The sequence below is a fragment of the Coturnix japonica genome, chromosome Z, assembly GCF_054131305.1.
Source record: "Coturnix japonica strain WE chromosome Z, WE-NBRP24, whole genome shotgun sequence".
Taxonomy (NCBI): domain Eukaryota; kingdom Metazoa; phylum Chordata; class Aves; order Galliformes; family Phasianidae; genus Coturnix; species Coturnix japonica.
Window position 1 is genome coordinate 61,722,845 of NC_140702.1, and position 24,391 is coordinate 61,747,235.

Consider the following 24,391-nt stretch of genomic DNA (forward strand, 5'->3'; position numbering starts at 1 on the left):
TGAATCCCAAAAAAACAGCAGCTGATCTTCACAGATCACTTGCCAGAATGACCTGGAATCCAGCGTTCTTGACCAAATGTCATTGGAATTCATTGAAATCCAAAATCTAGAACCAATCAACCTAAGCATTACCCTTAACAAGAAGGAGGGAAAAGTTTAACCTTGCAACAAATTGTTTCCCTTATTGTTCTGCAGTTCCTGTAGACATTACATCAGATGGAAGGAAACCCAATGACCCAGGGAAAGGGCCTCAATTAGTAAGGTTAACAGAAGCTGTATAGGTTGAAATTGGAAAAATAAGCCCTTTATTTATGTATCAATTACTGCTTGCCCCCCATTTCAACAAAAGGAAATAAAATTTTCTCATGCTTACAAACAATCCAGCAGCCTCCTCCTGCCCCAGTGTAATTAGTAGTACATTTCACCACAGTTCTCCACAAGCAATCAAAAAGGCTACCTAATTTTAAAAAGTAATTAGTTTACGCAGATAGATGTGAGTGGGTAGATGAGTTTATGAAAATAATGTGAAATTCCTCTGAATGCTTTTAGAGCCTTGGCTTCCTACTGTATTACAGTTTCTATGCATTGCCAGGGAAATGGGTTTAACAATAAATAAATAAATAACAACAACAACAACCCAACCAAAAAACACCCCGCACTGCACTTTCTATTATTAAGATACCTTCTAAAGTAATTTGTCAGATGTGTTGATCTCATAACTTATCCTCTGTTTTCAACACAGAAGATAAACTTTATGTTTTTTGTGTAAAAATCAATGCCTCGACAAAAGAACTCGCCTTCTCCCAGATCGTTTACACCATAGCTATAACCAGGTCACCGAGGTGTCAAGCTGAACTGGTGCTGAACCTGTAAGATTCAAAAGCCATCACCCGGCATGCTGCAGAGTGTTTAGAAGCTGAGAACAAGTTCTGCTGCCAGGCAGGACCCAGGGCTCTCTCTCCCATGTATTCTTCTGCCAGCAGAAGCCAGCAGCTAACTCCATGGGCAAGGCATGCGGTTTTCTCAGGGTGAAGATCAGCCCTCACACTCTGCGTGTGTTGACTCTCTCAGTTTTCCCAAATGCAGGAAAGTTGATTATATCACCTGTGTCAGCAGGGTGCTGTATTCTCTTTCTCTTGAGCTGGGGGATAACTGGGGGAGGGGATACAAAAGCCAGTATCCAGTGCTCAAGGGAAAAGGGTAAGAAGCGTGTACAACATCAGTCCTTGATGAACAATAATAAAGTAGGGGATGCCCAAAGGCTGCATCTTGGCCAATAGCCGCTGATTGGCCTTGCCTCCACAAATGCAACAAATACCACTTACACAGCTGTGATGCTCAAAAAAGAAACTGCAGTAAGAACTCCAGTCATCACAAGAGAGAAAGCTGCCTTCTAAGCAATATGTAAAAAAAAATAAAAAATAAAATGCACAGTTGAGCAAGTAAAAAAAGCTGTAAACTTAAATGCTGCATTCCTTAAAAACATATCACAGCATCATAGAATTGCTCAGGTTGGAAAAGACCTTAAAGATTGTCAAGTCCAACCACAGCCTAACCATAGCACCCTAACTCAACAACCCTCTGCTAAATCACATCCCTGAGCACCACATCCAAATGGTTTTTATACACATCCAGGGATGGTGACTCAACAACCCTTTCTGTAAATTATTTTTTCCTGATATCCATTCTAAACTTACCCTGGTGCAACTTCAGGCCATTTCCTCCCAACCTGTCACCTGTCACCAATGAGAAGAGACCAGCCCCGCTCTCACTGCAATCACCTTTCAAGTGCTGGAAGAGAGCATCTATATGAAACTGAAGTTTTAGGCAATGATATTGAAAATATACAACCACATGTATTGTATTCATTGCCAGATTAGCTTTCAAATTTTCCAGGTGCCAGCTATCCTTTTGCTACCTCTGGAGTGCTACCCTCTGCTCTGAGTAACACTAAATCAGCTGGAAATTTCTAGGCAATACAGGCTCTGGAGAACCCATGCTGAAGACATCTGACATTACAAGCATACCCTGTGCTGCACTAGATGGAGCTAGTGAAAAACAAGAAGCTTGTCCACTGATCCAAATGAAGCAGTTCTCAGATCAGTGCAAACAAATCTCAGGATGTTTGGTTAAAGCCAATTTAAAATAAATAACTAGCAGCATTGCCAGTCTGTGTGAAGTGTGATGGTGAACCCAGTTCATTTCTTAGTACTGTTGAGCATTTACACAAAAAGATCATCTAAAGGGTCATCACATTAGGTCCTTGCTGTGCCAAGAGACTACACAAATAGTGGAAAATAATAGTCCAAAGGATTTTATGATCTCAGTGTTTATTCAAACTAGTGAATGAGACAAGCAAGGGCTTAAAGAAAACACGTAACCAAGACATTAAGACTCTTATACATACTACACAATTCATACTGGAAAATAGTTTCTTTCCATAGTTAGGCAGAGCTGAGAGGTGTATTGTAAACTGGAAGGAGGACAACCAATGCTCTCATTTCGCTTTGAACTCCAGCAATTATATGATAGCTGCTAAAGCAAATGAACAGACAAACAACCAAGCAAGGTGGTCTTAGGAGAATGAACAACAGATGTGAGAACAGAGGTGCCAATAAGAATAGTGTAACATCATATGGCAAATGCTAAACTAAGGTTCCAATGTAGAGCCATTTCTCTTCTGGGTAATAGAGAAGTGAGACGGGAGAATTCACATCCTAAATACTTGCCTCTTCAGAGGAGTCTGGAGCTGAGCTGAGGTCATTAAACTACCTTTTTATTAAGAGAAGTCCTGCTAGAGTAAAGTCAAGACAAATTACAAAGATGAAGCGTTAAGGTAAAAAAGGTCAGACAGTTTTGCCAAGACTACAAACATCCTGTGGATAAACAGAAAATTCCAGTCCCATCTGCACCTTTCAGAAAAATTTCTATTTGATTTTAATGAAAAACTCAGCTGGAGCTGGACAGATACTCTCTATTTGTACCATAAAGTATAAAACCTTGCTCAAAAATTGCAACATCATCAGTTGCCTATGATCAAGAGCACTTTACAGATGGCTTAACTTCAAAGATACGTGCTACTTTTCCTACTGAGTTCTTTCTAAAATAGCCAATCTACACACAAGTTTTGCTTTTCCCTTGTGAATCTCAAACAGAAAAATGTGGGGGAAAAAACTTATGTGTTTTTTTAAGCAAAAGGAACACTTACATACTGGCCACAATTTAGATGAGAAAGTATTATTTCATGTTTTGTACTTCTATCCTTGGTAAAAGTTGTCAAGTGAACAAATCACAACTGACTGGAGAAGTAAGGAATACTTAATTCACAAGCTCGCACTCAAACAGAGCTTTTTGATACTTCTAAGACTGTAAGCACTGATAGTTTTAAGATTAAGTTTAACTTAATAATTACGGGATGATTTAAGTATGCAGAATATTGTATTAGTGGTAGATAGTGCTATTAACCAAGCAGAAGCAACTATTCTCTTACAAGAGGAAGATTACACACATTGCAAGATGTGAAAACTGTTGTTTCAGTCTGTAGCTGATTTTTAAATTGTTCTGCACCAGAACTCAAGTTGTCAACTGGTAAATCTGACTGAAGTGTTCAGAGAGAAAGGGCAGGATGAAGAGGGATAAGAGCTGGAGAGCCGGTTGGAAAGTAGTTAGTTAGACTGGATACACAACAGCTGGTCTCCAAATGCATTACTCAAGCCAAGGAGCAATGCACCCTACCTTCCAAAACATCACAGATGCCTGAAATCACATACACTGTGCTTAAAATCTTACTGTGGCTAGATGATCCCAAACAACAGCACCATTTGCAAATCAGGATAAAGACCTTGCCAAACTGTCACAAGACAAAACATTCATCCACCAGTCAACTACTTCCTGAGCTACACTGAGATGAGAGAAGTTTTACCAACACTTACATAAAGACAAGCCCTCTCCGAGTTCTTACTCTCACTAGGAATCTCAACAAGCAGTCCAAGGAGCTAGCTACTGTTTTCAAACATTGAGTTCAAAAAGGAACACACTTATCCTGACTGTATTGGGCTATTTTATCTCTGCTTCTCTAATTCTTCCCCTGCAGAGCACAAGGAAGGCATACTCTGAAGACAGCACAGGAGAGAAGAGCAGTGACAGCTGGGAGCCATCCAAAGTAAAGAAGGCCACTTGCAGGAGGTTTCCTCCCCCAGCATGTCACCATCCCCACGCTAGACTCTCCCCTGCAACCTCTCACTGATTCATTAGCTGTAAATAATGTGACTTGGGAAGGAAGCAGAACTTTATTAACATTCAGAGAGGCCAGCACTGCAAATGGAGACTCGATTTGCTGATTACTAGCAGCTAAGTTCCACGTTGCGTTCTGGCTCCCTCCCCAATTTGGATGCCCTAATACATTACTTTCTCTCCAGTTCCTCACTCCCAGTGAGCAGAAATGAACAGGAACAAAATGTCACTGCCATCATTGCTTCCAGTACTGGTAAAGAAAATCCAGTACACTAAGTCTAAAACTACATGACAGTGCCCATCTTTGTTCCTGCCATCATCAGAGTGTGCAAAGGGCAGAAGTTATGATGGAGTTCCTAGACTCTGACATCATCATTCAATACGCTCTTACGAGATGCCACCACTGCCATTAATTCTTTGACTTCTAAGGGTTCTAAATTTTTCCAGCTCTCAGGTGTGCTTTCACACAATTGTACACATCCTAGCAAATGATACTATTCAAGGCGGAAGTAATCCACCTACAGAACACCATATTTATACTGGGTGAAGGTAAAAGCAGTCAGACAGTTATTACATACATAGACTACTTGTGATATGTCACTGTGATGTTGAATTAAAGCTTTTTTCTGTTAATGATGAGATGAGTGCAGTTTCCCCAGCACATCTCCACCAGGCACCTGCAATCACAAGTACTCCCATAATGTGGGAAACAAAGGAAGTCCTAGGGCTCTACCAACTTACTGCTTGGCCACTGCTCTGAAGTTAAATGAAATACTTCTTCTGTACATCCTCCAGACCTCACGCCCAAACATTATGCCAATATACAAAGTATATTCTGCCATCAAAAAATGACACCTTCTCCTCTGCAGCATAAGGAAAAAGATGACTTTCAGTATTGTATCTTCTATAGCAATAGAGCAAACAAAACCCTGAGTGCTGTGTCTCAGCTTCCCTTAAGTCACCCTGCTTACAGCAAGCACCTGCTACAGCACGAACTTGTGCTTTCAGTTCAGAGAGACAGATGGATTTGAATGTGAAAAACATAAACACAATGTATATTAAGGTCTGGGTGATTCTGTGAGTGACCTGGAATACAGGAAAAGAGTCCCACGTTCATTATTGTGCTTCAGGAAGCAGAAATGCTTCTCCTTTGAGAACATTGATTCAAACATTGTCAGCCATGACCCAAAACTTACCCACTGGCCACATGGATCAGGAAGAGAGAGGTCCACTGGCAAAAGTTTTAAGTTGCTCATAACATGGCATGCTGGTCAAGAAAACAGCGGTGGGAGGTTTGACAATGAAACCCTATCAGAAAGCATTCTTCTGACAAAAGCATCTCTCTCCAGCCAACCAGCAGCAGTCTTCTGAGACAATTTTTTTCTTTTTTTTTTTATTTTTTATAAACAGGACGCACAATTCTTTCTAGCAGAACCAGCACCGAAAAACATGAGATGTTTCTTTCTTTTTTTTTTCTCTTTACCGATGAAGCACCCCAGCCAGTCCTACACATCTCCATCATCTTAGAAAGCAGTGAAATAGGAGACAAATGTGAGCATTTGTGATGAGAGCTTCTGTAAATAAATAAATAAATAATGTTGCAAATCTCTTAACACTACAAAACCCTTCCACATACACACTGACACTGAGTGCACAGAGACCACCCTCAGGAAAACACATTGCACCGAGGTCAGAGTGTTGTATGGTGCCTCCAGTCGAGGGGCTCTGCTGGTCTCATGGTTCCCAGTTCTCTGCTGCCAATACAGCGTTCCTTGATTTCGTGCTAATGTCACACAGACCTTTTCCTCATCACGAGGCCTGACCTTTACCAGGTGGTGCGGGTGTCGGGTTGAGGGGAGAACCGTTCCTGCTGACAATAAGAATGAAGTCTCATCTTTAAGTTACTGAGAACATAGGAAAAGAAAGAAAAATACCCTGCCCTTTATTTTATTTTAGTATTTCATATGCAAGCCGTTTTTCTTAATTAGTTCAAAAAAACCACCAAGATGTGCACAGTTTTACACTATTAAAACATACACACACAAAAAAATCTTGGTGGGGGGGCAGGGGACATGAACGCAAAACAACATTTTTCCCTCTATCACACAGCAGAGCCAGCATGTAATTTCCCCAGGGAGAGTTAGGCAGCCTATTACCCCATTTGCTTCCCTTTTATTTTATGTAAATATAGCACTCTGCTCACCGATGGGCCTTGCCTTTCAGTGATGGTGAAGCAGCCTCCTCAGCCCTAGGACAGCACCGTACAGCCCCTCTCTGACCTGGTCAATGGCAATGCCCTCTCACACTGCCCTGGGCTCTGCGGTGACTCCCCTCCAGGCCTTTCCTCCCCCAGCCCCTCAGAACTCCAACAGCCCAGGCCTGGCTGTCTATCCCTCCCTCACAGCACTACATCACTGGCCGCCATCGCACAGGACGAAGCCCCATGCACATGCAGCAGATGGATGCTGGGTGGACATCTTTGCAGCCTCGTCTGGTGAGAGCCTCCCTGGCGCTCAGCAGTGAGCTCGTGGGTTTGGTTCTTCCTCATCTGCCATTTTGGATCTGAGCAGCCTTCTCCTCTTTGTGGTTCAGTGGGGAATGGCCTCACGCCCTCACAGCTGTTCTTTCCTGCCTCATGAAGGGTCCCTGCTTGGTCTCCGGGCTGGGGACATCACCCAAACGGAGCAATAGTAGCAGCCAAGGAGTCCGGCGGACAGCGGGCACACAGGAGGAGGGAGCCACTGAGCGTTGCTGCTCCTCTCGTTAAAAACAGCCGTCCTAGAGGTTTTAAGAAACTAGCAACAATCAAAACCCCTCTATCCAGGCGCCTCGGGCATTGGGGCTCCCGGCCTCCGGCGGGGGCAGCGGGGTCGGGTCTGCGGGCCGGACGGCAGCGGGCTCCGACCTTCCCCGGGAGCGGGAGCCCGGCGCCGGGATCTTCACCGGTTGCGGATATTTTGTGCAACTCCCAATATTCACCCAAGCCTCATTACCACCTCTTAATGAGACCCCTTTACTCCGTGACGTGCAACCGCTCCATCTCATTAAGGAAATCGCTCTTCAATGCTGATTATTTTATTTGCAGCCATAATTATATTTCTTTCGGCTAAATCACGGTTTAATCGAGCCCACATGGAGGGCAGCAGCACTAATTACGGCGGGAGATGCGGTGGCGGTGGCTGTTCGCCGGCCCGGCCCGAGGAGGAGGCGCCCGAGGCGGGTGCGGGCGCGGCGCTCCCCGGCGGGGCCCGGCCGGGGGCAGGGCGGAGGGCCGGGGCCGGGGAGGTGGTCTCCAACACAACAACTTATTACTTCTAATTCCCCGACTGTCACCAAATCACCTGCACGAAACAAGAATCTAATTTGTTAAGCTGGCATTTCTGCAGATGGAAGATCGATTTTCTCTTTAGATTTCTCTAATTGAGTGAATATAGACGCCCCGAATTAGCCGCAGTCGGGCAAGAGGGATAAAGAAGGGGGGTTGGGGGGTGGGGGGGGAGAGGAAGGGGAAAAAAAAAAAAAAAAAAAAAAAAAAAGTCAACAAAAATCATCCTTGTAAAATAAGCCGTATTACCTCTAGAATTGCCCCCAAAATAATAAAGGAAGGTGGATCGAAAGGTCCCAGATTGAGTGACAGTCATATTTCTGGAACTAACTGGTTTTTAAAAGAAAAGGTTAGGACGGGCGGAGAATGCTAAGTAACGGCGCGCGGGAGAGATGGCTGAGCTCTGAAATTGCTTACAGAATTACATTTGTTTTTCTTGTGATTTTATTAAAAGTCACTCCTCATCTCCAGAATGCGTGAAAATATCTACTTTCCACTCAGATACACCACATTAACTTGTTGGAGGCGAATTTGTTTGTTTGTCTATTTTATTTATTTGCCAGATAAGATTGATGCAGTCTTATTAGCGCTATATCTAGTTATAGGAAGAGATAAGGATGAGATGTTTTCTTTTTATTCCAATTACTAGACTTGTCACCTAACTGAATAACTGATATATGATTATTTATCTTGAGTAAATAGAAATCAGAAAAGCAGCGAACTTAACACATACAAACAAAATATGTATGTTTCTTATTACTATATACCGCCTATGTAATTGAAGGGATTAAAGCTGCGGTGTTAATAAAGGAGAAAGTTAAATCCCCCCGCGTCAGACCGCGATGTACGTCGTGCCATTGCCATGCCTGGCGGCTCGTTTTTCCTGCCACACGGGGAAATTTCGCATTAAAATAAAATAAATACGCTGGCTTGTTAAATAAATACTTCAAACGCCAGCAGGAATACTCTTCCCAGAACTGATCTGTATCCCTACACAGACGCGTATCTTAAACACGGTTCGTAATGGTCATCTCTTTGCTTGGAGTAACCCTGATAATTCCTGCCTGACTAAATACGCGGAACAACGAGGAGCTTCGTACGGATGCTCGGCATTTCCAAGTTTCGGAACTTACATTAATAAGGCACAAGACCACACATAAACACATACACACAAAGCTGGGGGAGAGAAGGAGGTGACTTTCGTGTGTACAGAGTTTGCATTTGCACGCAGGAGGTCGGGTGCGGGGGTGTCAGGCGTACGTTGTATTAAAATAGCTTTTTCCCCATAAAAGACTGGCTGTCATAGTTGTGATGAAAATTAATTGATAGAAGCCATCCTTTCAATCTAAAGCACCCGATCCGCTGTCGAGCGCTTCCCCGCAGCCTGCCAGCGAGGAGACAATCGGAGATGCCGCCTTTGACTTAGCCGGAGTGAGATACAGATATTCAGATAAATAAGCAAATAAGAGGAAGACGATGCTCTTAAACGTGTTTGAGGGAGGATGACAGGAGGCTCGAGCTCTCCGTGCCGTGCTCGGAAAGGCTATTTTCGGAACGTCTGACGGCTGCGTTTCTTATCAGCTGCGATCGTTCTTGCCTCGGATATGTTTAAACTTCATAAAGTTGCTATCAAAGAAGTATATTTATTACAGCTACAAAATGCTGCATGCAGCCTAATGTCGTAAAGCAGCGATGATCATCATATTTAGCTCTGACTAGAATGAATAAATCGGGATCTGTGGCTGCTGGCAGCCTTGTCCTTCTTTTCCAAATAAGTCATTTTTTCGAGGGGGTTTATTGAAATAAAAACACGTGTTTATGTTTTTCCATTTCTTAACTCCAAATCACGCCTAACGAAAGGATATAGTTTGATTTGTCATCTGTGCTTAGGCTGTGCCGATGTGGAAAAGTAAACAGGAGCCTAAGTCACTTGATTTGTTTTCTATAAGCAAATAACACTCAAAAGCATAGCCGTAATTTACGACGAATTAAAATTGATTCTTTTCATCAGGCAAGAAAATAGGGAAATGTGAGGTCGTTAATTATTGAGGGAGGCGCCTCTCATTAAAGCGAACAATGTTACAATGCAGCACTGAGGAGCGGGAATGTGAATAACAATATCCGATATTTCAGCACTGCCGTCTGGAGATACCAAAAAAGCAGCGCGGAGAAGCCAGGCAGCCCAAAGTTACATCCTATAAACGCCAGGAGCGTGTGCTAAGTGTAAAAAGCAATTACGTCGCTCTGCATACAGCAGCCCCCTTAACTGGATGGATGCTCAATAAATACATAAATAAAATATCAAATTACAAAACCGATCAGCCATTTACGCCAAGCCACCCCGCTGACTTTAGCAGTTTAACCTTATTTTATCGTGTTTCTTGCTCCAAATATAATTATTCTGCCAAAAGAAGGTTCTGTTCCTAAATCAGAGCAGAATTGGTTAAATACACTTGTTTATATTACAGCCTCATTCAATCAGGGCTTGAGTTTAGCTGCGAGGGGAGGGGGGAGAGCGCCGGGGGCCGGAAAGTTCTCTCCCCTTTTTTCCCGGGGTCACAGCACCGGAGAATTGGGGTTACGTCGCAGTGGCTGCGGCACGCCCCGGCCCGCAGCCCTTCCGCAGGCGGTCGGCGGCCCGCGGGGAGCGGCGGCCCCGGCCCGGACCCCGCATCGGGCCCGACGGAAAGAGAAAGAAGGCGAGGGGGGGAGACTATCTCCCTCCCGGTGCCAAGCCCCTTGGCAGGCGCTCCTGTACGAAATTCAATCTCTATTTTTTATGAGAAGTAAACTGTCTAAATAAATTTTATTAGGGGCAACCAATATATTTTCTGGTAGTTCCCTTTGTTCCAGTTCTACGTGTGTGTAACAATCTAAAACCTATTTATTGAGGAAAAATCACTGGATCCGTCATAGAAAATCCTTTTACTTTGCTCTGAAGTGATTTCTGAAGACACTCTTGTCACTCTGAAGATTTTGGGCCATTGCGCTAAAGCTTTTCCTTGTTAAGAACTTCAGTTCCTACGATCATGTGGGGAATACCGTAAATTATAACAGGGAATGGACTTGACTGGCAGTTTTCTGGCTACGCTGGGAAAATGGAAAGATGACGGGAAATAAAATCCTTGTAAATACATCTCCAGCGCTGCCCAGGTGAATTCAGGCACTTGACAAAACAAGAGTGTGCGGAAGCGGAATGTGATTAGAGATTTTTACATATACCCCATTGTCATTTTTTTTTTTTTTTTTCTCTGACACGCTTAAGCGTCAGCCCCGCTCTCCCTTTTCCCTCACGCGGACTTCCTTCTCTGATTTCCCCCCTTCCCCTAAGACGATTGCGCTCTGAAGTCTTGGAAGAAATGATTTAGTTTGTTTATACTGCTATAAAAATCAAGAGCAATAGAAAAGTCATAAAATGAAGCGCGCTATCAATCACACTGCAACATTGTTATTCAGCAGTTACTAACAGAGATTGATAATCCTTTGATTTCATCCCATTGTTATTACTCTGATGTGTCTGCACATTAACTATTACACATTTATTTATCGACCTGAAACACACAACAACACGGCACGGATACACACGTACAGCCGCGCTGCTGCCCGCAATAAGCTCCGCAGAAGCGGAGCCCGTACCCGCACCGCCGGGGCACTTTCCCCTGTAGCTGCAGACAGCCTGAGCGCCCTGCGGACCCCGGCCGAGCCCGGACCCCTCGCTAACTCCAGCCCGGAGCCGCGGTGCCCGTGCTCGGGCAGGGCCAGAGCCGCAGCAGCAGCGAAAAGGCCGCTCACCCCGGCACCGCCGCCGCCCGCCGCCCTTCTCCCCGCCGGCGGAGCCCGGCCCGGCCCCGCACCACTCCGGCTGCGCCTTTGGGGGCTCCACTCCGCGGCTCTCGGCGCACGGCAGCGGCCGCGGGCGGCTCTCGGGAACGTTCAAGGCCCGAGCGTCCCCTTCTCCATTGGAGCTGCACAAGAAACTGTGATTTTCAAAGAAAATAATAATAATAATAATAATAAAAGTAGCCGAAGAAATAAGATATCTCCTCCAACCCCCACTCAACACCCACCCCTCCCCCCCTCCATCTTCCACCCCCACAAAAAAATTTAAAAAAAAAAAAAAAAAAAAAAGGAAAAATAAATAAATAAAATAAAATAAAACAAAAAATCCCGAAACTCCCACCCCACCTCTATCTCTTTCTCTCTGTGTCTCTCCATCTAAATTGTGGCCCGGCTCTGGGTCTCTCCCCCTGCTCTCAGCTGCCGTTCCCGGGCACTCAGGTTCATTGCAACAGCCCGACATCTCGAAAGCTGAATTGAATCAATGTAGCCAAAGATTTGAGCGGGGAGGGGAGGGAGGGGGTGGGAAAAAAAAAAAAAAAAAAAAAAAAAAAGGCAGCAAAACTGCCCTAGAGATCGGTCGGCCGGTTCCTTTGTCTCCTCGTTCAGTCGCTGCCGAAACCCCGCACATCTGAGCCGCAAACAAAACCACTCTTGCATCTGTTCGCGAGCTGTATTTACAATGTTTTGTGTAAGTCAATCGGACGGAGGAAAAAAAAGGCCATTGGCGCTATATTATTTAACACAGACTTCAATGGGCTCCCTTTTTGGTGGAAGCTTTATTTACACTAAATGAATAATCTTAATTGCATCACTTCTGAATTAAAAATCAATGTTAATCAACTTGGAAGTAGTAAATATCAGTTTTCATTGCGCCCGGGTAAAGGGTATTTTTCTTGTTTTGCAAATAAAAATACAAGTCAAATAACTTTAAAAGGGCATTATGTTCTGCTACAAATACAATTGAAACGGATTGTTTAGGAGCGGATCAGAAATGGTACAGAATTTTGCACTTAATTTCCTCAGTTATCATTTACAATAAGAACCTCTTGGCTTGACAGCCAAGTCTAAACAGTAGTAAATTAGTACAAATTTATACTGATTTTACTCTAATAATCGTAATAAAAGCTTATAGATTTGGCACTAATTACATAAATGCCTAATGATCTTGAAAATTACTCTGGTTAGAAATATATTACTAATCTAAACTTTGTTGTTGGCTGGCTTTGAAAAATCAGAACATTAGAAATGGTTCGCTTCACTTGTGCAAAGCACTTTAAATTGTTCAAGTAGTTTAACATATTCAAGAGGAAAATAAAAAGCATTTAACTTTATTTACTGCTTTAAATTGAGTTTGCAGGCGAGCCCAACTTGCAAACTTTAATGGCGAAATCCGGGCTCGGGGGCTCCCGCACCCGCCGGGACACGCGCTGCTCGCTCCCTTTTACCGGGGGATGCGATGCGACGCGAGTCGAACTCGAGGGGAAGGCGCTGTCGGGGACACTGTCGGGACTTCCACTCCCGCTGGGGCCGCCTGAGAGCCGCCGTCCCACCCGCCCCCAGGACGAGAGGGGCAGCGCCGCAGCACAGCCGTTCGCAACATCCCTTGTGTCGCGGGGGGCTCGGAGCCGCCCCCGGGGAGCCAGAACTGTTCGGGGCAGAGGGCGAGCTCCGAGAAGGCACGGAAAATAAAAAGAGGGAGAAAAGGAATGATAAAACCCGATAAATGACGGGTGACCCGGAGATAGGAGAGGGGCGGCCACTGCGCGCTCGGAGGAGAAGGGAGAAGGGGAAAGGGGGAGGGTGGGCGCGGAGGAGAGCGGAGCGGGGAAGGGAGCGGCGGCGCGGAGCGGGCCGGCGGCGGGAGGCCGGGGCGGCGGCGGGCGGGCGGCGGGCGGGCGGAGCGGGGCGCTCCGGGCGCTGACATTTGCAGGCTGCCCTCCTGATTGGTCCCCGCGCCGAGCTGCTCACGGGTTCATTGAAGTGTTAAGCACCTCCCCGTCTCTCTAAAGGACATTATAATGCAAGAGACCCCCTTTTTAACCACACACCGAATTTTCTTTCATTTAGGCGATCTATATATATCTATATCTTATATCTTATATCTATTTTAAATAACTTAAGGCCGCTAAAATTTGGGGGGGAACAGCCTTCGCCCTGGAGCGGTGCGCGATGCTGTCTCACGCCGACCTCCTGGACGCCCGTCTCGGTGAGTTCCTCGGCGCTCCCCCGCCCCGCGGCGGCTGCACCGGCGGCGGCGAGCGGGGCGGAATCCGGGGCAGGAAATTGACAATTTGTTCCTTATTTCACCTTAATGCGATCTAAATGGGCTAATTCCTTTAAAAGTAATTGTACTGTATTAAAGTTTAATTTGATTTAACATCGTCCTAAAAAAAAAATAAAATAATAATAATAATAATAGAGGGAAACAGAGAGGGAGACCTAAGGAGTGTGCAGATCCTCAGCGAGTTGCGGATCATTTAATCTCTTTTTCCTTGTTTTTATACACATACCTGTGCGTTATTACGATTATGATGAGTATTATTATTTTAGGGTAGAAGAGCTCGATGGTATTTACGAAGGAGTATGGGGTGGCCTTTTCCTGCTTGCCTGCTCGCGTTCTTCTCGACTTCCTTCCTTAAAAAAAAAAAAAAAAAAAAAAAAAAAAAAAAAAAAAAAAGCCAAACCAAATCAAATCAAAACAACAACAACAAAAAAAAAAAACCCACAAAAATCAATCAAACAAACAAAAAAACAAAACAAATTTCTTTATCCACCTCTTTGTGGCTCTTCATCCGTACGTTGTTTCGGAGGAGAAGAGTGAGGAGAGGGGAACGCTGCTCGGCGGCCCCCTCCCGGCTCCTCGGTCGGTAACGCTCCTGGCAGCAGGGCAGCCGCAGCCTCATCTCTCTCTCTTTTCTCTCTACCTCTTTCTTTCTTTTATCAGCTGGGAAAACCCCGAGCAGAGCCCGGCAAAACTTGCCCCCCTCCCCCTCGCCCCGCTCCCCTCCCTTCACCGCGTTAGGGGAGGCCCGGCGGGAAGCTGTTATTTAAGCGGGGAGAGGAGCGGCTCGCCGTAAAGTTTTCTCTCCCCCTCCTCGAGCTGCCGCGGGCTGGGGGCTCTGCGGGCCGCGGGAGGTGGGGCCGGTGAGGCCGGTTGCTCCTCGCCGCTCCGATGGACGCGAGCGGGGCTGAGACTGGGGCCACCCTCCCGGCTGCAGGGCAGTGACCGCGGCTCCTTTGCTTTCGCAGGGATGAAAGATGCGGCCGAGCTGCTGGGACACCGGGAGGCGGTGAAGTGCCGGCTGGGAGTAGGGGGCTCGGATCCGGGGGGACACCCGGGAGACATGGCCCCCAACTCGGACACGGTGGAAGGGACCACCCTGCTGCCGGGGGAGGACATCACTACGGTGGGATCCAATCCCAGCTCCTTGGCCGTCAGCGCCAAAGACGCCGACAAGCAGCAAGGCCAGCAGGGCGGCCAGAACCCCAGCCAGGCGGGACAGCAGCAGGGCCAGCAGAAGCAGAAGCGACACCGCACCCGCTTCACGCCGGCGCAGCTCAACGAGCTGGAGAGGAGCTTCGCCAAGACCCACTACCCGGACATCTTCATGCGGGAGGAGCTGGCCTTGCGCATCGGCCTCACCGAGTCCCGAGTGCAGGTACGTGCTGCCGTCCCCGCGCAGCGCCAGCTCCGGCCACACTCTTATCCCGGGGCCGCGGGCTACGGCTGGGCTGGCGCCGGGCTCGAGGGTGCGGCCGGGGGGTTGGCGTCCCGAAACCACAGCCGGGGAAACTACCCCCGAGAGCAGCAGTTCGGGCTCTAAGCCGGACCCTCTCACTCCCCGCCCCTTTCCGCTGTCCCCGCAGGAGGGTGGCGGAGACGGCGCGCCGAGGGCCGTCCCCTTGTCCCCTACACGCTCGCGCCGCCGTTATCCCGAGCGGGACGAGAGCGGAGAGGCTCCTGCCCACGGCCCGCGTGTGGGCTCCTGGAGCTCAAAGGAGGACGCAGGAGTCATAGCCCGAGAGGGGGCAGCCCCAGCGTGGCAAAGGGTCCGAGCTCAGAGGAATCGCCCCGGGTCGGCGAGGCCGTCCCCGCGTCCCACTCTCCCTCCCCGTCGCCGGGGCAGCTGTTCGCGGTGCTGAAAGGAGGGCGCAGAGGGAGTGGAGGAAGCCGTCTGCCAAAAGGCACTTTTGATGAGCGCAGAGGTATCCAAAATAGGTGTTTCCTCGATTAGGATGTCGGATTCGGCAGGAGGAGCGAGTAACTTCGACACGCAGGGAGCGATTTTTCTATCGCCTAGAGTGCGCGCAGATATGCACACAGAGAGACATACCCGTGCACGTAGGCACATAAGAAACCACTGAAAGCAAACGAGAGGAGTTGGAAGAAGTGAGAGATGGATCTCTGCCGGACCGCTCGGCGTGCGCTCCGGGGCCAGGGCTGCGTTAATATCCCGCCGAGGGCGCAGTTCAGGAGCGGAGCGCTCACTGTGGGATGCGCTCTCTCAGTTCAGGGCAGCGCTCTGGGAGCTCCGGCTCTCAAAATTGCCGTCGGCAAGCCCTGGCCCCTCTGCCAAATAAAGGCACGCAGCAGAAACCCCTCAACAGAAACCGTCCCAGGTCCTGAATGTGACAGAAAATGCGCGTCTGCTTCTAGAAAGTAAAACAATTTGACCCAGCCTACGCAGGACTATAATTACTTTAAATTAAGAAAGAAATTAGATTCACAAATAAAATATAATTGGACAACTGACTCTATGAAAAAAGAAAACGAGGTCTATTAAACTTTATTGGGTTTCCCAAAGGTTAATGATACCAATTTCAATATTAGGAGTGTGGTAAATGAAGTAAAATATAAAATGGAAATAGTTATTTTCTAACAGCACATCAAAGAAATCCGTAGAAAGAAAGACAAAGTGTTTTAATGGCCTCAGCATAATCTTAAACCAATGATAATAGCTCGAGGCTGCTGATAAAAACAGTTTAATAGGGTGGCAATTTAAATATTTTTTACAATAATGTTCTGTAGTTTAAAAAGTAATCAGATCAACACAACCTTCTTAATTAACACTTCAGAATGATTAACATTATGTAATCTAGTGCAAAATAATTTATGTAAAATGTATTTACTTCACAATCTGCTGTACCACCGCTCCTTGACCAAATTTAAATTAAATAGTAATTGGTTTATGTTCTTATACAAGTACTTTATAGTTTTCTTTATAGTTAACAGATTGCCCACACGTTCCTTGCAGCGCGAGGGCTCCGCATTGATTAAGAAGTGATATAAATAGTTAATTTATAGCGGCTGTATATGTTTTTAAGGGTTTTGGATGCCAGGATAAATTACCTCTTCCCTCGTCCTAGATCTGTATTTAATGTATATGATACATTTAAATAATTATTAGAGCGGCTGGTGCTTAAACGAGAGTCCAATTCCACGTCTGATATTGCTCTGCTTTTCAGGCTGGTGTAATAAAACCATTCTTTTTATAGCATGCCATTATTAGAAACCAATTTCAGAATTATTTATAACCTGGAATGGCTTATTAAGCAGCAATGCGAGAATCATGCAAATTACGCGATCAAATGCAATATAATAAGCATAATCATTAGTCTCTAGCACGGATTAATTAACTTTCAATATTTTATTTACATAAAAACCAAATCAGTGAAATAACTTCTGCACAGTCAGGCTTGCCTTTCAATATTTTATACGAACAAAAATAATGTGCTGTAATTCCATTGACCGTGTCCCCCACAATGGTCCCGTCACCTGCCACATCTTAATAGGGGACAAGCTGAGAGTATTTTCTAGTTTTCTAATGGAATGAGAAATTGCATTTTCTCCCTCTCCCAGCACTATTAAAGTGTAATGAATTCGGCCCAGAGTTCACGGCTGGCTGATCGAAATGAACCTGAGATCTGAGCTTTAATACAGCTCTCCAGATTTCCTACCAAATCTTCACATTAATCATCCGCTGGATTCCAATGAGATCTTCATAAAGCTCTGGCTTCTGAAAAAAAAAAAAAAGAAAGAAAGAAAAAAAAAAAAGAAAGAAATGAAAAAAAAAGAAAAAAGAAAAAAAAAAGAAAAAAAATTAAAAAAGAAGAAAAAGAAAAGAAAAAAGAAAAAAGAGAAAAAAAGATAAAAAGAAAAAAAAAGTAAAAGGAAAAGGAAGAGAGAAGGGGAAAAAAAAGAAAAAAAGAAAGAAAAAAGACTAAAAAAAAGTGATATTCTCTGTTTCTAACCCATTTATAGCTGGGGAATTAAATGGGCTATATATTTTGAAATACATTTACAGTATGTCTATATTACTGTAACAGCAGATATCATCAAGGCAGATTTTTAGATTCCAACCTCCATTAGATTCTCACTGTTGTATTAATAATTTTCAGGTGTTAGCTGCATTTTAAAAGGAGTCCGAAGTTGCCCGGTGCCCACGGGTAATATATTTCTCCAGTGCCATGTGTGCACTTTCAAAATCTCCCCCAGGTTTTCTCTGAGTTCTCATCTGTCATGCACCAGTTTTCAATTGGAAACATTCACATTTTAAAAGCATATGGGGTGCAGCTATGAGCTGCGGCCATCAGACCTGATGGAGATTCTTTACGACACCAGCAAACCATGAAACATAAAAGACTTTGTAGCCGCAATTTAACTATTAACCCTAAAACATAATTGAACTCGGTTTTTCGATTATTCGTATAACATTTAGTTCCTTTACAGTTGCTCGCCCCCGTTAATGGGTGTTTCTCCGTGCCAGGTATACACAGGACTGAACGGCAAACTCCGGCTGCCGGGGGGCGGCAGCGCTCAGCCCCGTTTCAGGCTGGTTGCTCTTTACCCCTAGCACACATGCCGGTGCTGTCGGAAGCAGCGCAGCGCCCTTTCGCCGGGCAAAGCTCCGCTTATACCAAAACCACCCTTCTGTTAAAGGGGGAGGGGGGGGGGGAGGGGGAGAAAAAGAAAGAAGGAAAGGAAGAATAGCGGGAGTGAGACTGAGACAGGGCCAAGCTTCGCCGCTCGCGGGGCCGCCCCGGAGCTTTGCTCAGCGCTCGGCTCCGCCGCTCTGCTCCCCAGAGGGCACAGAGCTCTGCCCCGTGGCGTATTTCGTTTGGCATTTTGGCATTATTATTTTCTCCTTCCTGAGAGGGAGGAGAACGGGGATGGGCGCGTCTCCTCGCGCCTCACCTCCTCCCGAGCGAGGGGGCTGCGGGCAGCTCCGTCCAGGGTGGGACACTCAGACCCTCTCGTTGCCAGAAGTTGCAGCAGTTGGAGCTCGCACCGCGGCTCGTGGGGCCGCAATAGTGCGTGAGGCCGGAGGAGGCACGGGAGGGCGAGCGGGCAGGGGTCCCTCCCGCCGCGCCCCCTAGCGCCGGGACCGGGGGGAGGCGGGGGATGGGGGTCGGGGCGGGCAGGACGGGGCGGGTGTCGCTAACGGAGTGTGTCGCTGCGGCCCCCAGGTGTGGTTCCAGAACCGTCGGGCCAAGTGGAAGAAGCGCAAGAAGACGACCAACGTGTTCCGCGCCCCGGGCACGCTGCTGCCGACACCGGGGCTGCCGCAGTTCCCTTCGGCCGCCGCCGCCGCCGCCGCCGCCATGGGCGACAGCCTCTGCTCCTTCCACGCCAACGACACGCGCTGGGCCGCCGCCGCCATGCCCGGGGTGTCGCAGCTGCCGCTGCCGCCGGCGCTGGGCAGGCAGCAGGCCATGGCGCAGTCCCTGTCCCAGTGCAGCCTGGCGGCCGGGCCGCCGCCCAACTCCATGGGGCTTTCCAACAGCCTGGCGGGCTCCAACGGCGCCGGGCTGCAGTCGCACCTCTATCAGCCCGCTTTCCCCGGCATGGTGCCCGCCTCGCTGCCCGGCCCCAGCAACGTGACGGGCTCGCCGCAGCTCTGCAGCTCCCCGGACAGCAGCGACGTGTGGCGGGGAACCAGCATCGCCTCCCTCCGCCGCAAAGCACTAGAGCACACAGTCTCCATGAGCTTCACCTAATGGCCGCCGCCCCGAGCCGCCGCCGCCGCCGCCGCCTCGCCCCGCGACCCCGCTTCGCCCGCCCCCACCCCCGACCCCAGTGCCCACCGCCCCCGCCCCGGCCCCCGCCCCGGCGGGCCCCCACCTGCCCCCACCTGACTTACCAGGGAGTCGACTCAGGATCTGAAATCAGACGCCACCGGACTGGTTTGTGGGCCGAGACCCCCTCAGCCATCCCCGCGTCCCCCCCTACCCCCCTCCCACCCCTCCCGCCCCCCGACGGCCGCCTCTCTCCAGCTGCCAGGGGCACCCCCGGCCCTGCCTCCCGCCCGTCCCCCGCCGCGACCCGCCGCCCATCCGAGCGGCCCTGCGAAGAAATGCGATTTGGTTTTGGTTTCGGTTTATTTCTCAAGAGTAGCGACCCCCGCCCGCCCTGTCCTCGACGAAAGCAGCGCCGTCGGGGCACGGGCGAGCGGGCGAGCGGAGCGGCAGGAGAGAGCCCGATGGAAATCAAATCCATTTCGAAAAAGCATTTACAAACGAAAGAGAGAGAAAAGGGGATAAAACAAAAAAAAAAAACCACATAATCTTTTCTTTTGTTTTTGTAAAAGTAAAAAAAAAAAAAAAAAAAAAAAAAAAAGACAAAAAAACGCGCGTTAAAAAAAGAAAAGAAAAAAAAAAAAAGCAAGAGCACTTCCCTTTTTCGGACCTTTGATTTCGTGACGGTTTAGTTGTCAATCTACCCCACGTTTATTTATGCATTTATTTACGTTCCTGCTGCTATTGTCCCTCCTGCATCTTCCGCTGCCGCCGGCGGAGGCGCCCGCCGCGGCCGCGGCCCCCGCCCCGCCCGGGCCGGCCCCCGCGGCCCGCCCGCCTGCATGTGCCGGTCACCCCGCCGCAGGGCAGGGCCGCTGGAGGAATGAGCAAACAATGTGAAATAGGATGTTTTGTGTAGATGAAGCATTCTTGTTACATGCTGGTCGATTCGTGCTATGTTTTAACTTATTGTCTGTGCTAATTTATTGAATTTTGCGTTTCTTAATAAATGTTTGAGCTATTATAAAAGCATATCATTTGACCTTTCCCTACGAGTTTATATCAAGTTAATGTAAATGGATAAATAAAATCATTTTCGGTATGTGATATGAAGGATTCGGTGTGGCGTGTGAGACACGAGAGGTGTTGTGAACTGCAGGCGAAAAGGAAAAAGAAAGAAGAACAAGATTTCTTGCTTTCGGGTTCACAGATTCCCTCGTCATACGTGTGGGAACGATTTGCTTGCCTGAATTTTGCATCGAAGCGTGTCATTTATCACGATTTTAATACTTCATGATTAATAAACTTTTGTTAATCTTTCTGCGTAGTTGGCCTTTCCGCTGCCAGAAAGGAGAAGCTCCGTTGAGGCGCGGGGCGAAGGCGCAGCGGGGCCGGGGGATGCGGGCCGGGGCTGCCGCTTCGTGTCCCGATGCCGCCCCGAAAGGAGCTCACGGCTGCCGGCAGGGTGAGCCCGTGGAGCCCGGGCAAAGTTAGACACAGCGCAGTGTGTGTGTGTGTGTGTGGTGGGGGGGAGAACTTTGCCAAGCAACTCGGCAGCCCGTTTTCCTTTCTGCTTTTCTTCCCTCCTCTTTTCATTTTGTAACATGGTGCGCTGAGATCTCTTCCCCTTGTACATCAATTACACACCTCTTAATTACACACCTGAGAGTGCCCAGCTCTGTAGGCACCCGCAGAAGGGTCCTTGCCTGCTCCAAAGTGCATATTACACACGCATATTTAATTTAAAAGAGAAATAAAAGGAGGATAAATTACTGAAGCTCCAGGCCCAGCAGTGAGCCAGACGGGGGTCACCCAAGGAAGAAGCTCTGTGCCCTTTTGCAGGAGCCTTGGTGCCAAAACAGCCCAGATGCTCATCCTGTGAGTGGAAAGGGGTGTTCCTGCCTCCACCTGCCCCCCTTCCCCAGCTTGGCCTTGGGCTGTGCCCTGCTGCACTGGATCAGAAATTCGGGGTCAGCCCTCCAGATCAGTGTGCAAATGATAGTGGGGGGCCCTGGGCCTGCCCTACTCTCCTGCACACCCCTTTCCTCTCACCAGGGAACAGGTGGGTGCCTGCCTGTGTGTGAGGAGTGCAGATCTCACCCTACTTCTCCCAAATGTATGGAGGGTTGCTTACAGGCATGTAATTTTTTACAGCTGCTTTATATCGCCGTAAGCAAGACAGCTTTATGATGTAGGAGTGCAGTAAAGTGCGGTGTGGAAGATCTTTAAAAAAAAAAATGTGCTTTTTAATGGTAGAGAAAAACGCTCTCTCTGGTGGGGGGCAGAGGATTGAGACAGAACGCATAACATCCAGCTCTTCACTCCAAACATCACAGCCTATGAAGAGACCCTGCAAAGGCCTTTCTGGTTAATTCTCACTCCCAAAACATCCATCATTTCCTCCATATTCTAATGCAACTCTTGTCCTGGTTATGAGCAAAGCTTTCTGATTCTACCCAACTTTGATACAACATTTGTTTCCATGGCAATAGATCTTTGTATTCCGAGTGTCGGAGATTTTTGAAATTATATATACCCTCAGTACCAGCTGAACCTGTGCAACATTCAGCATCTAAGCCCATGCTCTCATGTTTGATGTCGACAAGAGGATGGGAACTGCAGGTTTCACCTGTATACATCACAAGTTGCGTGCAAACAAACTTCTCACAGAACCTCACCCTCACTGACATGAAAATAAAATAAAATAAAATAAAATAAAATAAAATAAAATAAAATAAAATAAAATAAAATAAAATAAAGAAAGAAACACTGACTGGTTCTGTCTAACAACAGGAGCAGCTCAGCTTCACTCACATAAAGGGATGAAAATAAATGAGAGAAATCCGTGTAAATCGAGAGGGGACATTTACGTGGAATAGCAATTAGCCTATTACTGACAAAGTAGCTAAATCCAGGCACTGGGGCTGCTGCAAGCTGGGCTTATTTGCTTACCTGAAGGTGTGTTTCTGCTCTGAGTGACTCCACTCAGCTCATAAATCGGCTCTGATTTAAGTTTATGTGTATGGATTCGTTTCTACACCAGCACATATCCACACAGGTTTACTTCCCTCTAAACCCAGCATCACCTCTGGAGTATAAGGAATATACATAAAGATAATGTCACCGAACCTTTCATTTGCTCTCTTGATGAAATGCTCTGACACTCTCCCTCTCCCGTCTCCCTCCCCTCAAATCCCCCCGGAAGGCTGAGCCCGCTCCTACCCTCAGCTTGAGATTGCATTCGCCGAGCAGCTATTAACATCGGAAGAAAGTTTGTGCAAGGCAGGAGATCGTATGGCACTGTGGTACAGATTACATTATTGTGCTAGCAGCAATGATCCCTGCTCCTAGAAATGAAAATGCGGTTTAATTTGTGTTGTGGTCTTTAAATTTTCATTTTCCAGAATAAAAATCTCCGAACATGAAAATGTATCTTACAGTAATGGAGGTATGGCAGTTAACCTGTCAGTTGAAAGTATGTAACCTTCCTTTTCTCCTTTTCATGACAAAGGTAATCTCATCTGAGGGCATTTATGTGAAGAAATAACAGCATGGCATGGTGAAACCGCTGGCTCATTAATCCTGGCATCCACTTCCTGCAGGGTTTCTTGATTAGTTAGATTCATTCATCGGGTATTTCAGAGTTTTTGATTTCTCACCGCTGGCTGGGTTCACTGAGTTCAGGCTAAATTGAGCCAGAAGCAATGTTTATTAGTAATTTTGTAATACAGACTACCCTAATAATTCAGTACAAATATCTCATCTGAAATACATCCATTCACCCTAACACCTAATGCAGTTTGCAGCTGTGTTCAGAGGGAACGGAGAGAACACAAGTGATTGGGCATGTATTTTCTAAATTATTAATATGAGAGCTAATAGAGAACTCCTCTTCATTTCCAATGCTGGAATTAAGGAGCCTTTCCTGGAAGCAGGCCCTGGCACGGGGGGACTCCTCCTGCCTACCTGTGCTGGGTGGGCATGGGCCATGTGGCCTGCGCAGCCCTGCAGAGATGGCCTGGGGAGAACGAAGTGATTCTGGCTTCTCTCTGCTGTGTGATACAAATGTGGGGAAGCAGGAAAACCAGGCATGGGACACACACAGGCACCTGGCTGTAGCTCATCTATAGGTGGGATCCAGGACCCGCAGGCTAGACGGAGCCCACAGCCATGCACAGGGCACCCATACCCATGGGCAAGATAACCAGCAGCCTTGGATGGGCTCAGGGAAGCAGGATTTGCCCCACATTTGCACAGCACCCTCAGGATCCTGTCGTGTGCCACTGACTGATCAGGAGGAAGACCAAGGTGGGCAGAAAGGAGGAAGCAGGGACAGCACTGTTTTAATTCTTTACCTCATCATGATGAGAATGATTGGTGGTTGGGGACTGCCTTTGATTGGGCATCATTCTTCGATTTGGATGGGGCTCAGAGAGCGCATTAGAGGCCATGCAAGGCCCCGTGTGAGATTTACTTCTGCTCCTCAGGAAAAAAACGGCAGGAGGGTGTCTTTCCTTTCATCCTTCTCACAGCCAGGGCTCGCACACAGATGAGCCCGCCTTTGTCTTCCACCTGGGATGCTGTATAATGGTATGGGTGAGAGGTCGCCGCTCTTATTTGCCAATAAATTGTGCCTGCTACAGCTTCTCCCGAGACCATGCTCGGGGCTCAAAAACTCTGCCTCACTTTCTGCATCTTTCATCAGTGCTCATGCTTAAAAGCATTTTTCCAGTGCTAAAATTATGCTGTTACAAGCTTTGAAACCCACCAGAGGAGACTCTGCAGGAAGGAGCCCAGAGGCGTTTGGGCAGGATTTGCTACTTGGAGTTACACAACTGTGCTGTAGAGATCCTCACCCTCCTGCGGAGGTCAGAGGGAAGATGCAGAATATGCTTAACAGGCTGCCTGCAAGGGTGACGCTCTCTGCGACCCCCATACACGGTTTGTGCCTCGGAGTATGAAGTTTGATTAGCTTCT

The 24,391-nt window shown here is 47.5% G+C and overlaps 1 protein-coding gene and 1 long non-coding RNA gene across 2 annotated transcripts; one reads left to right on the forward strand and one right to left on the reverse strand.

The window, feature by feature from the left end:
* Positions 1-11,072: 11,072 nt before the first annotated feature.
* LOC146754122 (uncharacterized) lies at positions 11,073-11,871 on the reverse strand. Its single transcript, XR_014939809.1, has 2 exons — positions 11,744-11,871; positions 11,073-11,535 (listed from the first exon to the last, which is right to left on the reverse strand). It is a non-coding gene; the product is annotated as an uncharacterized LOC146754122 (long non-coding RNA).
* A 1,562-nt stretch (positions 11,872-13,433) lies between these two features.
* OTP (orthopedia homeobox) lies at positions 13,434-20,734 on the forward strand. Its single transcript, XM_015848523.3, has 3 exons — positions 13,434-13,604; positions 14,648-15,057; positions 18,866-20,734. Exons 1-3 carry the CDS (start codon positions 13,568-13,570, stop codon positions 19,394-19,396), a joined length of 978 nt encoding a protein of 325 aa, XP_015704009.2. The 5' UTR covers positions 13,434-13,567; the 3' UTR covers positions 19,397-20,734.
* Positions 20,735-24,391: the final 3,657 nt, after the last annotated feature.

Coding starts and splice junctions, on each gene's coding strand:
- OTP (XM_015848523.3), top strand. CDS start 13,568: ATGCTGTCTCACGCCGACCTCCTGGACGCCCGTCTCG. Junction 13,605..14,647: donor CCTCCTGGACGCCCGTCTCG/GTGAGTTCCTCG, acceptor TTGCTTTCGCAG/GGATGAAAGATGCGGCCGAG. Junction 15,058..18,865: donor TCACCGAGTCCCGAGTGCAG/GTACGTGCTGCC, acceptor TGCGGCCCCCAG/GTGTGGTTCCAGAACCGTCG.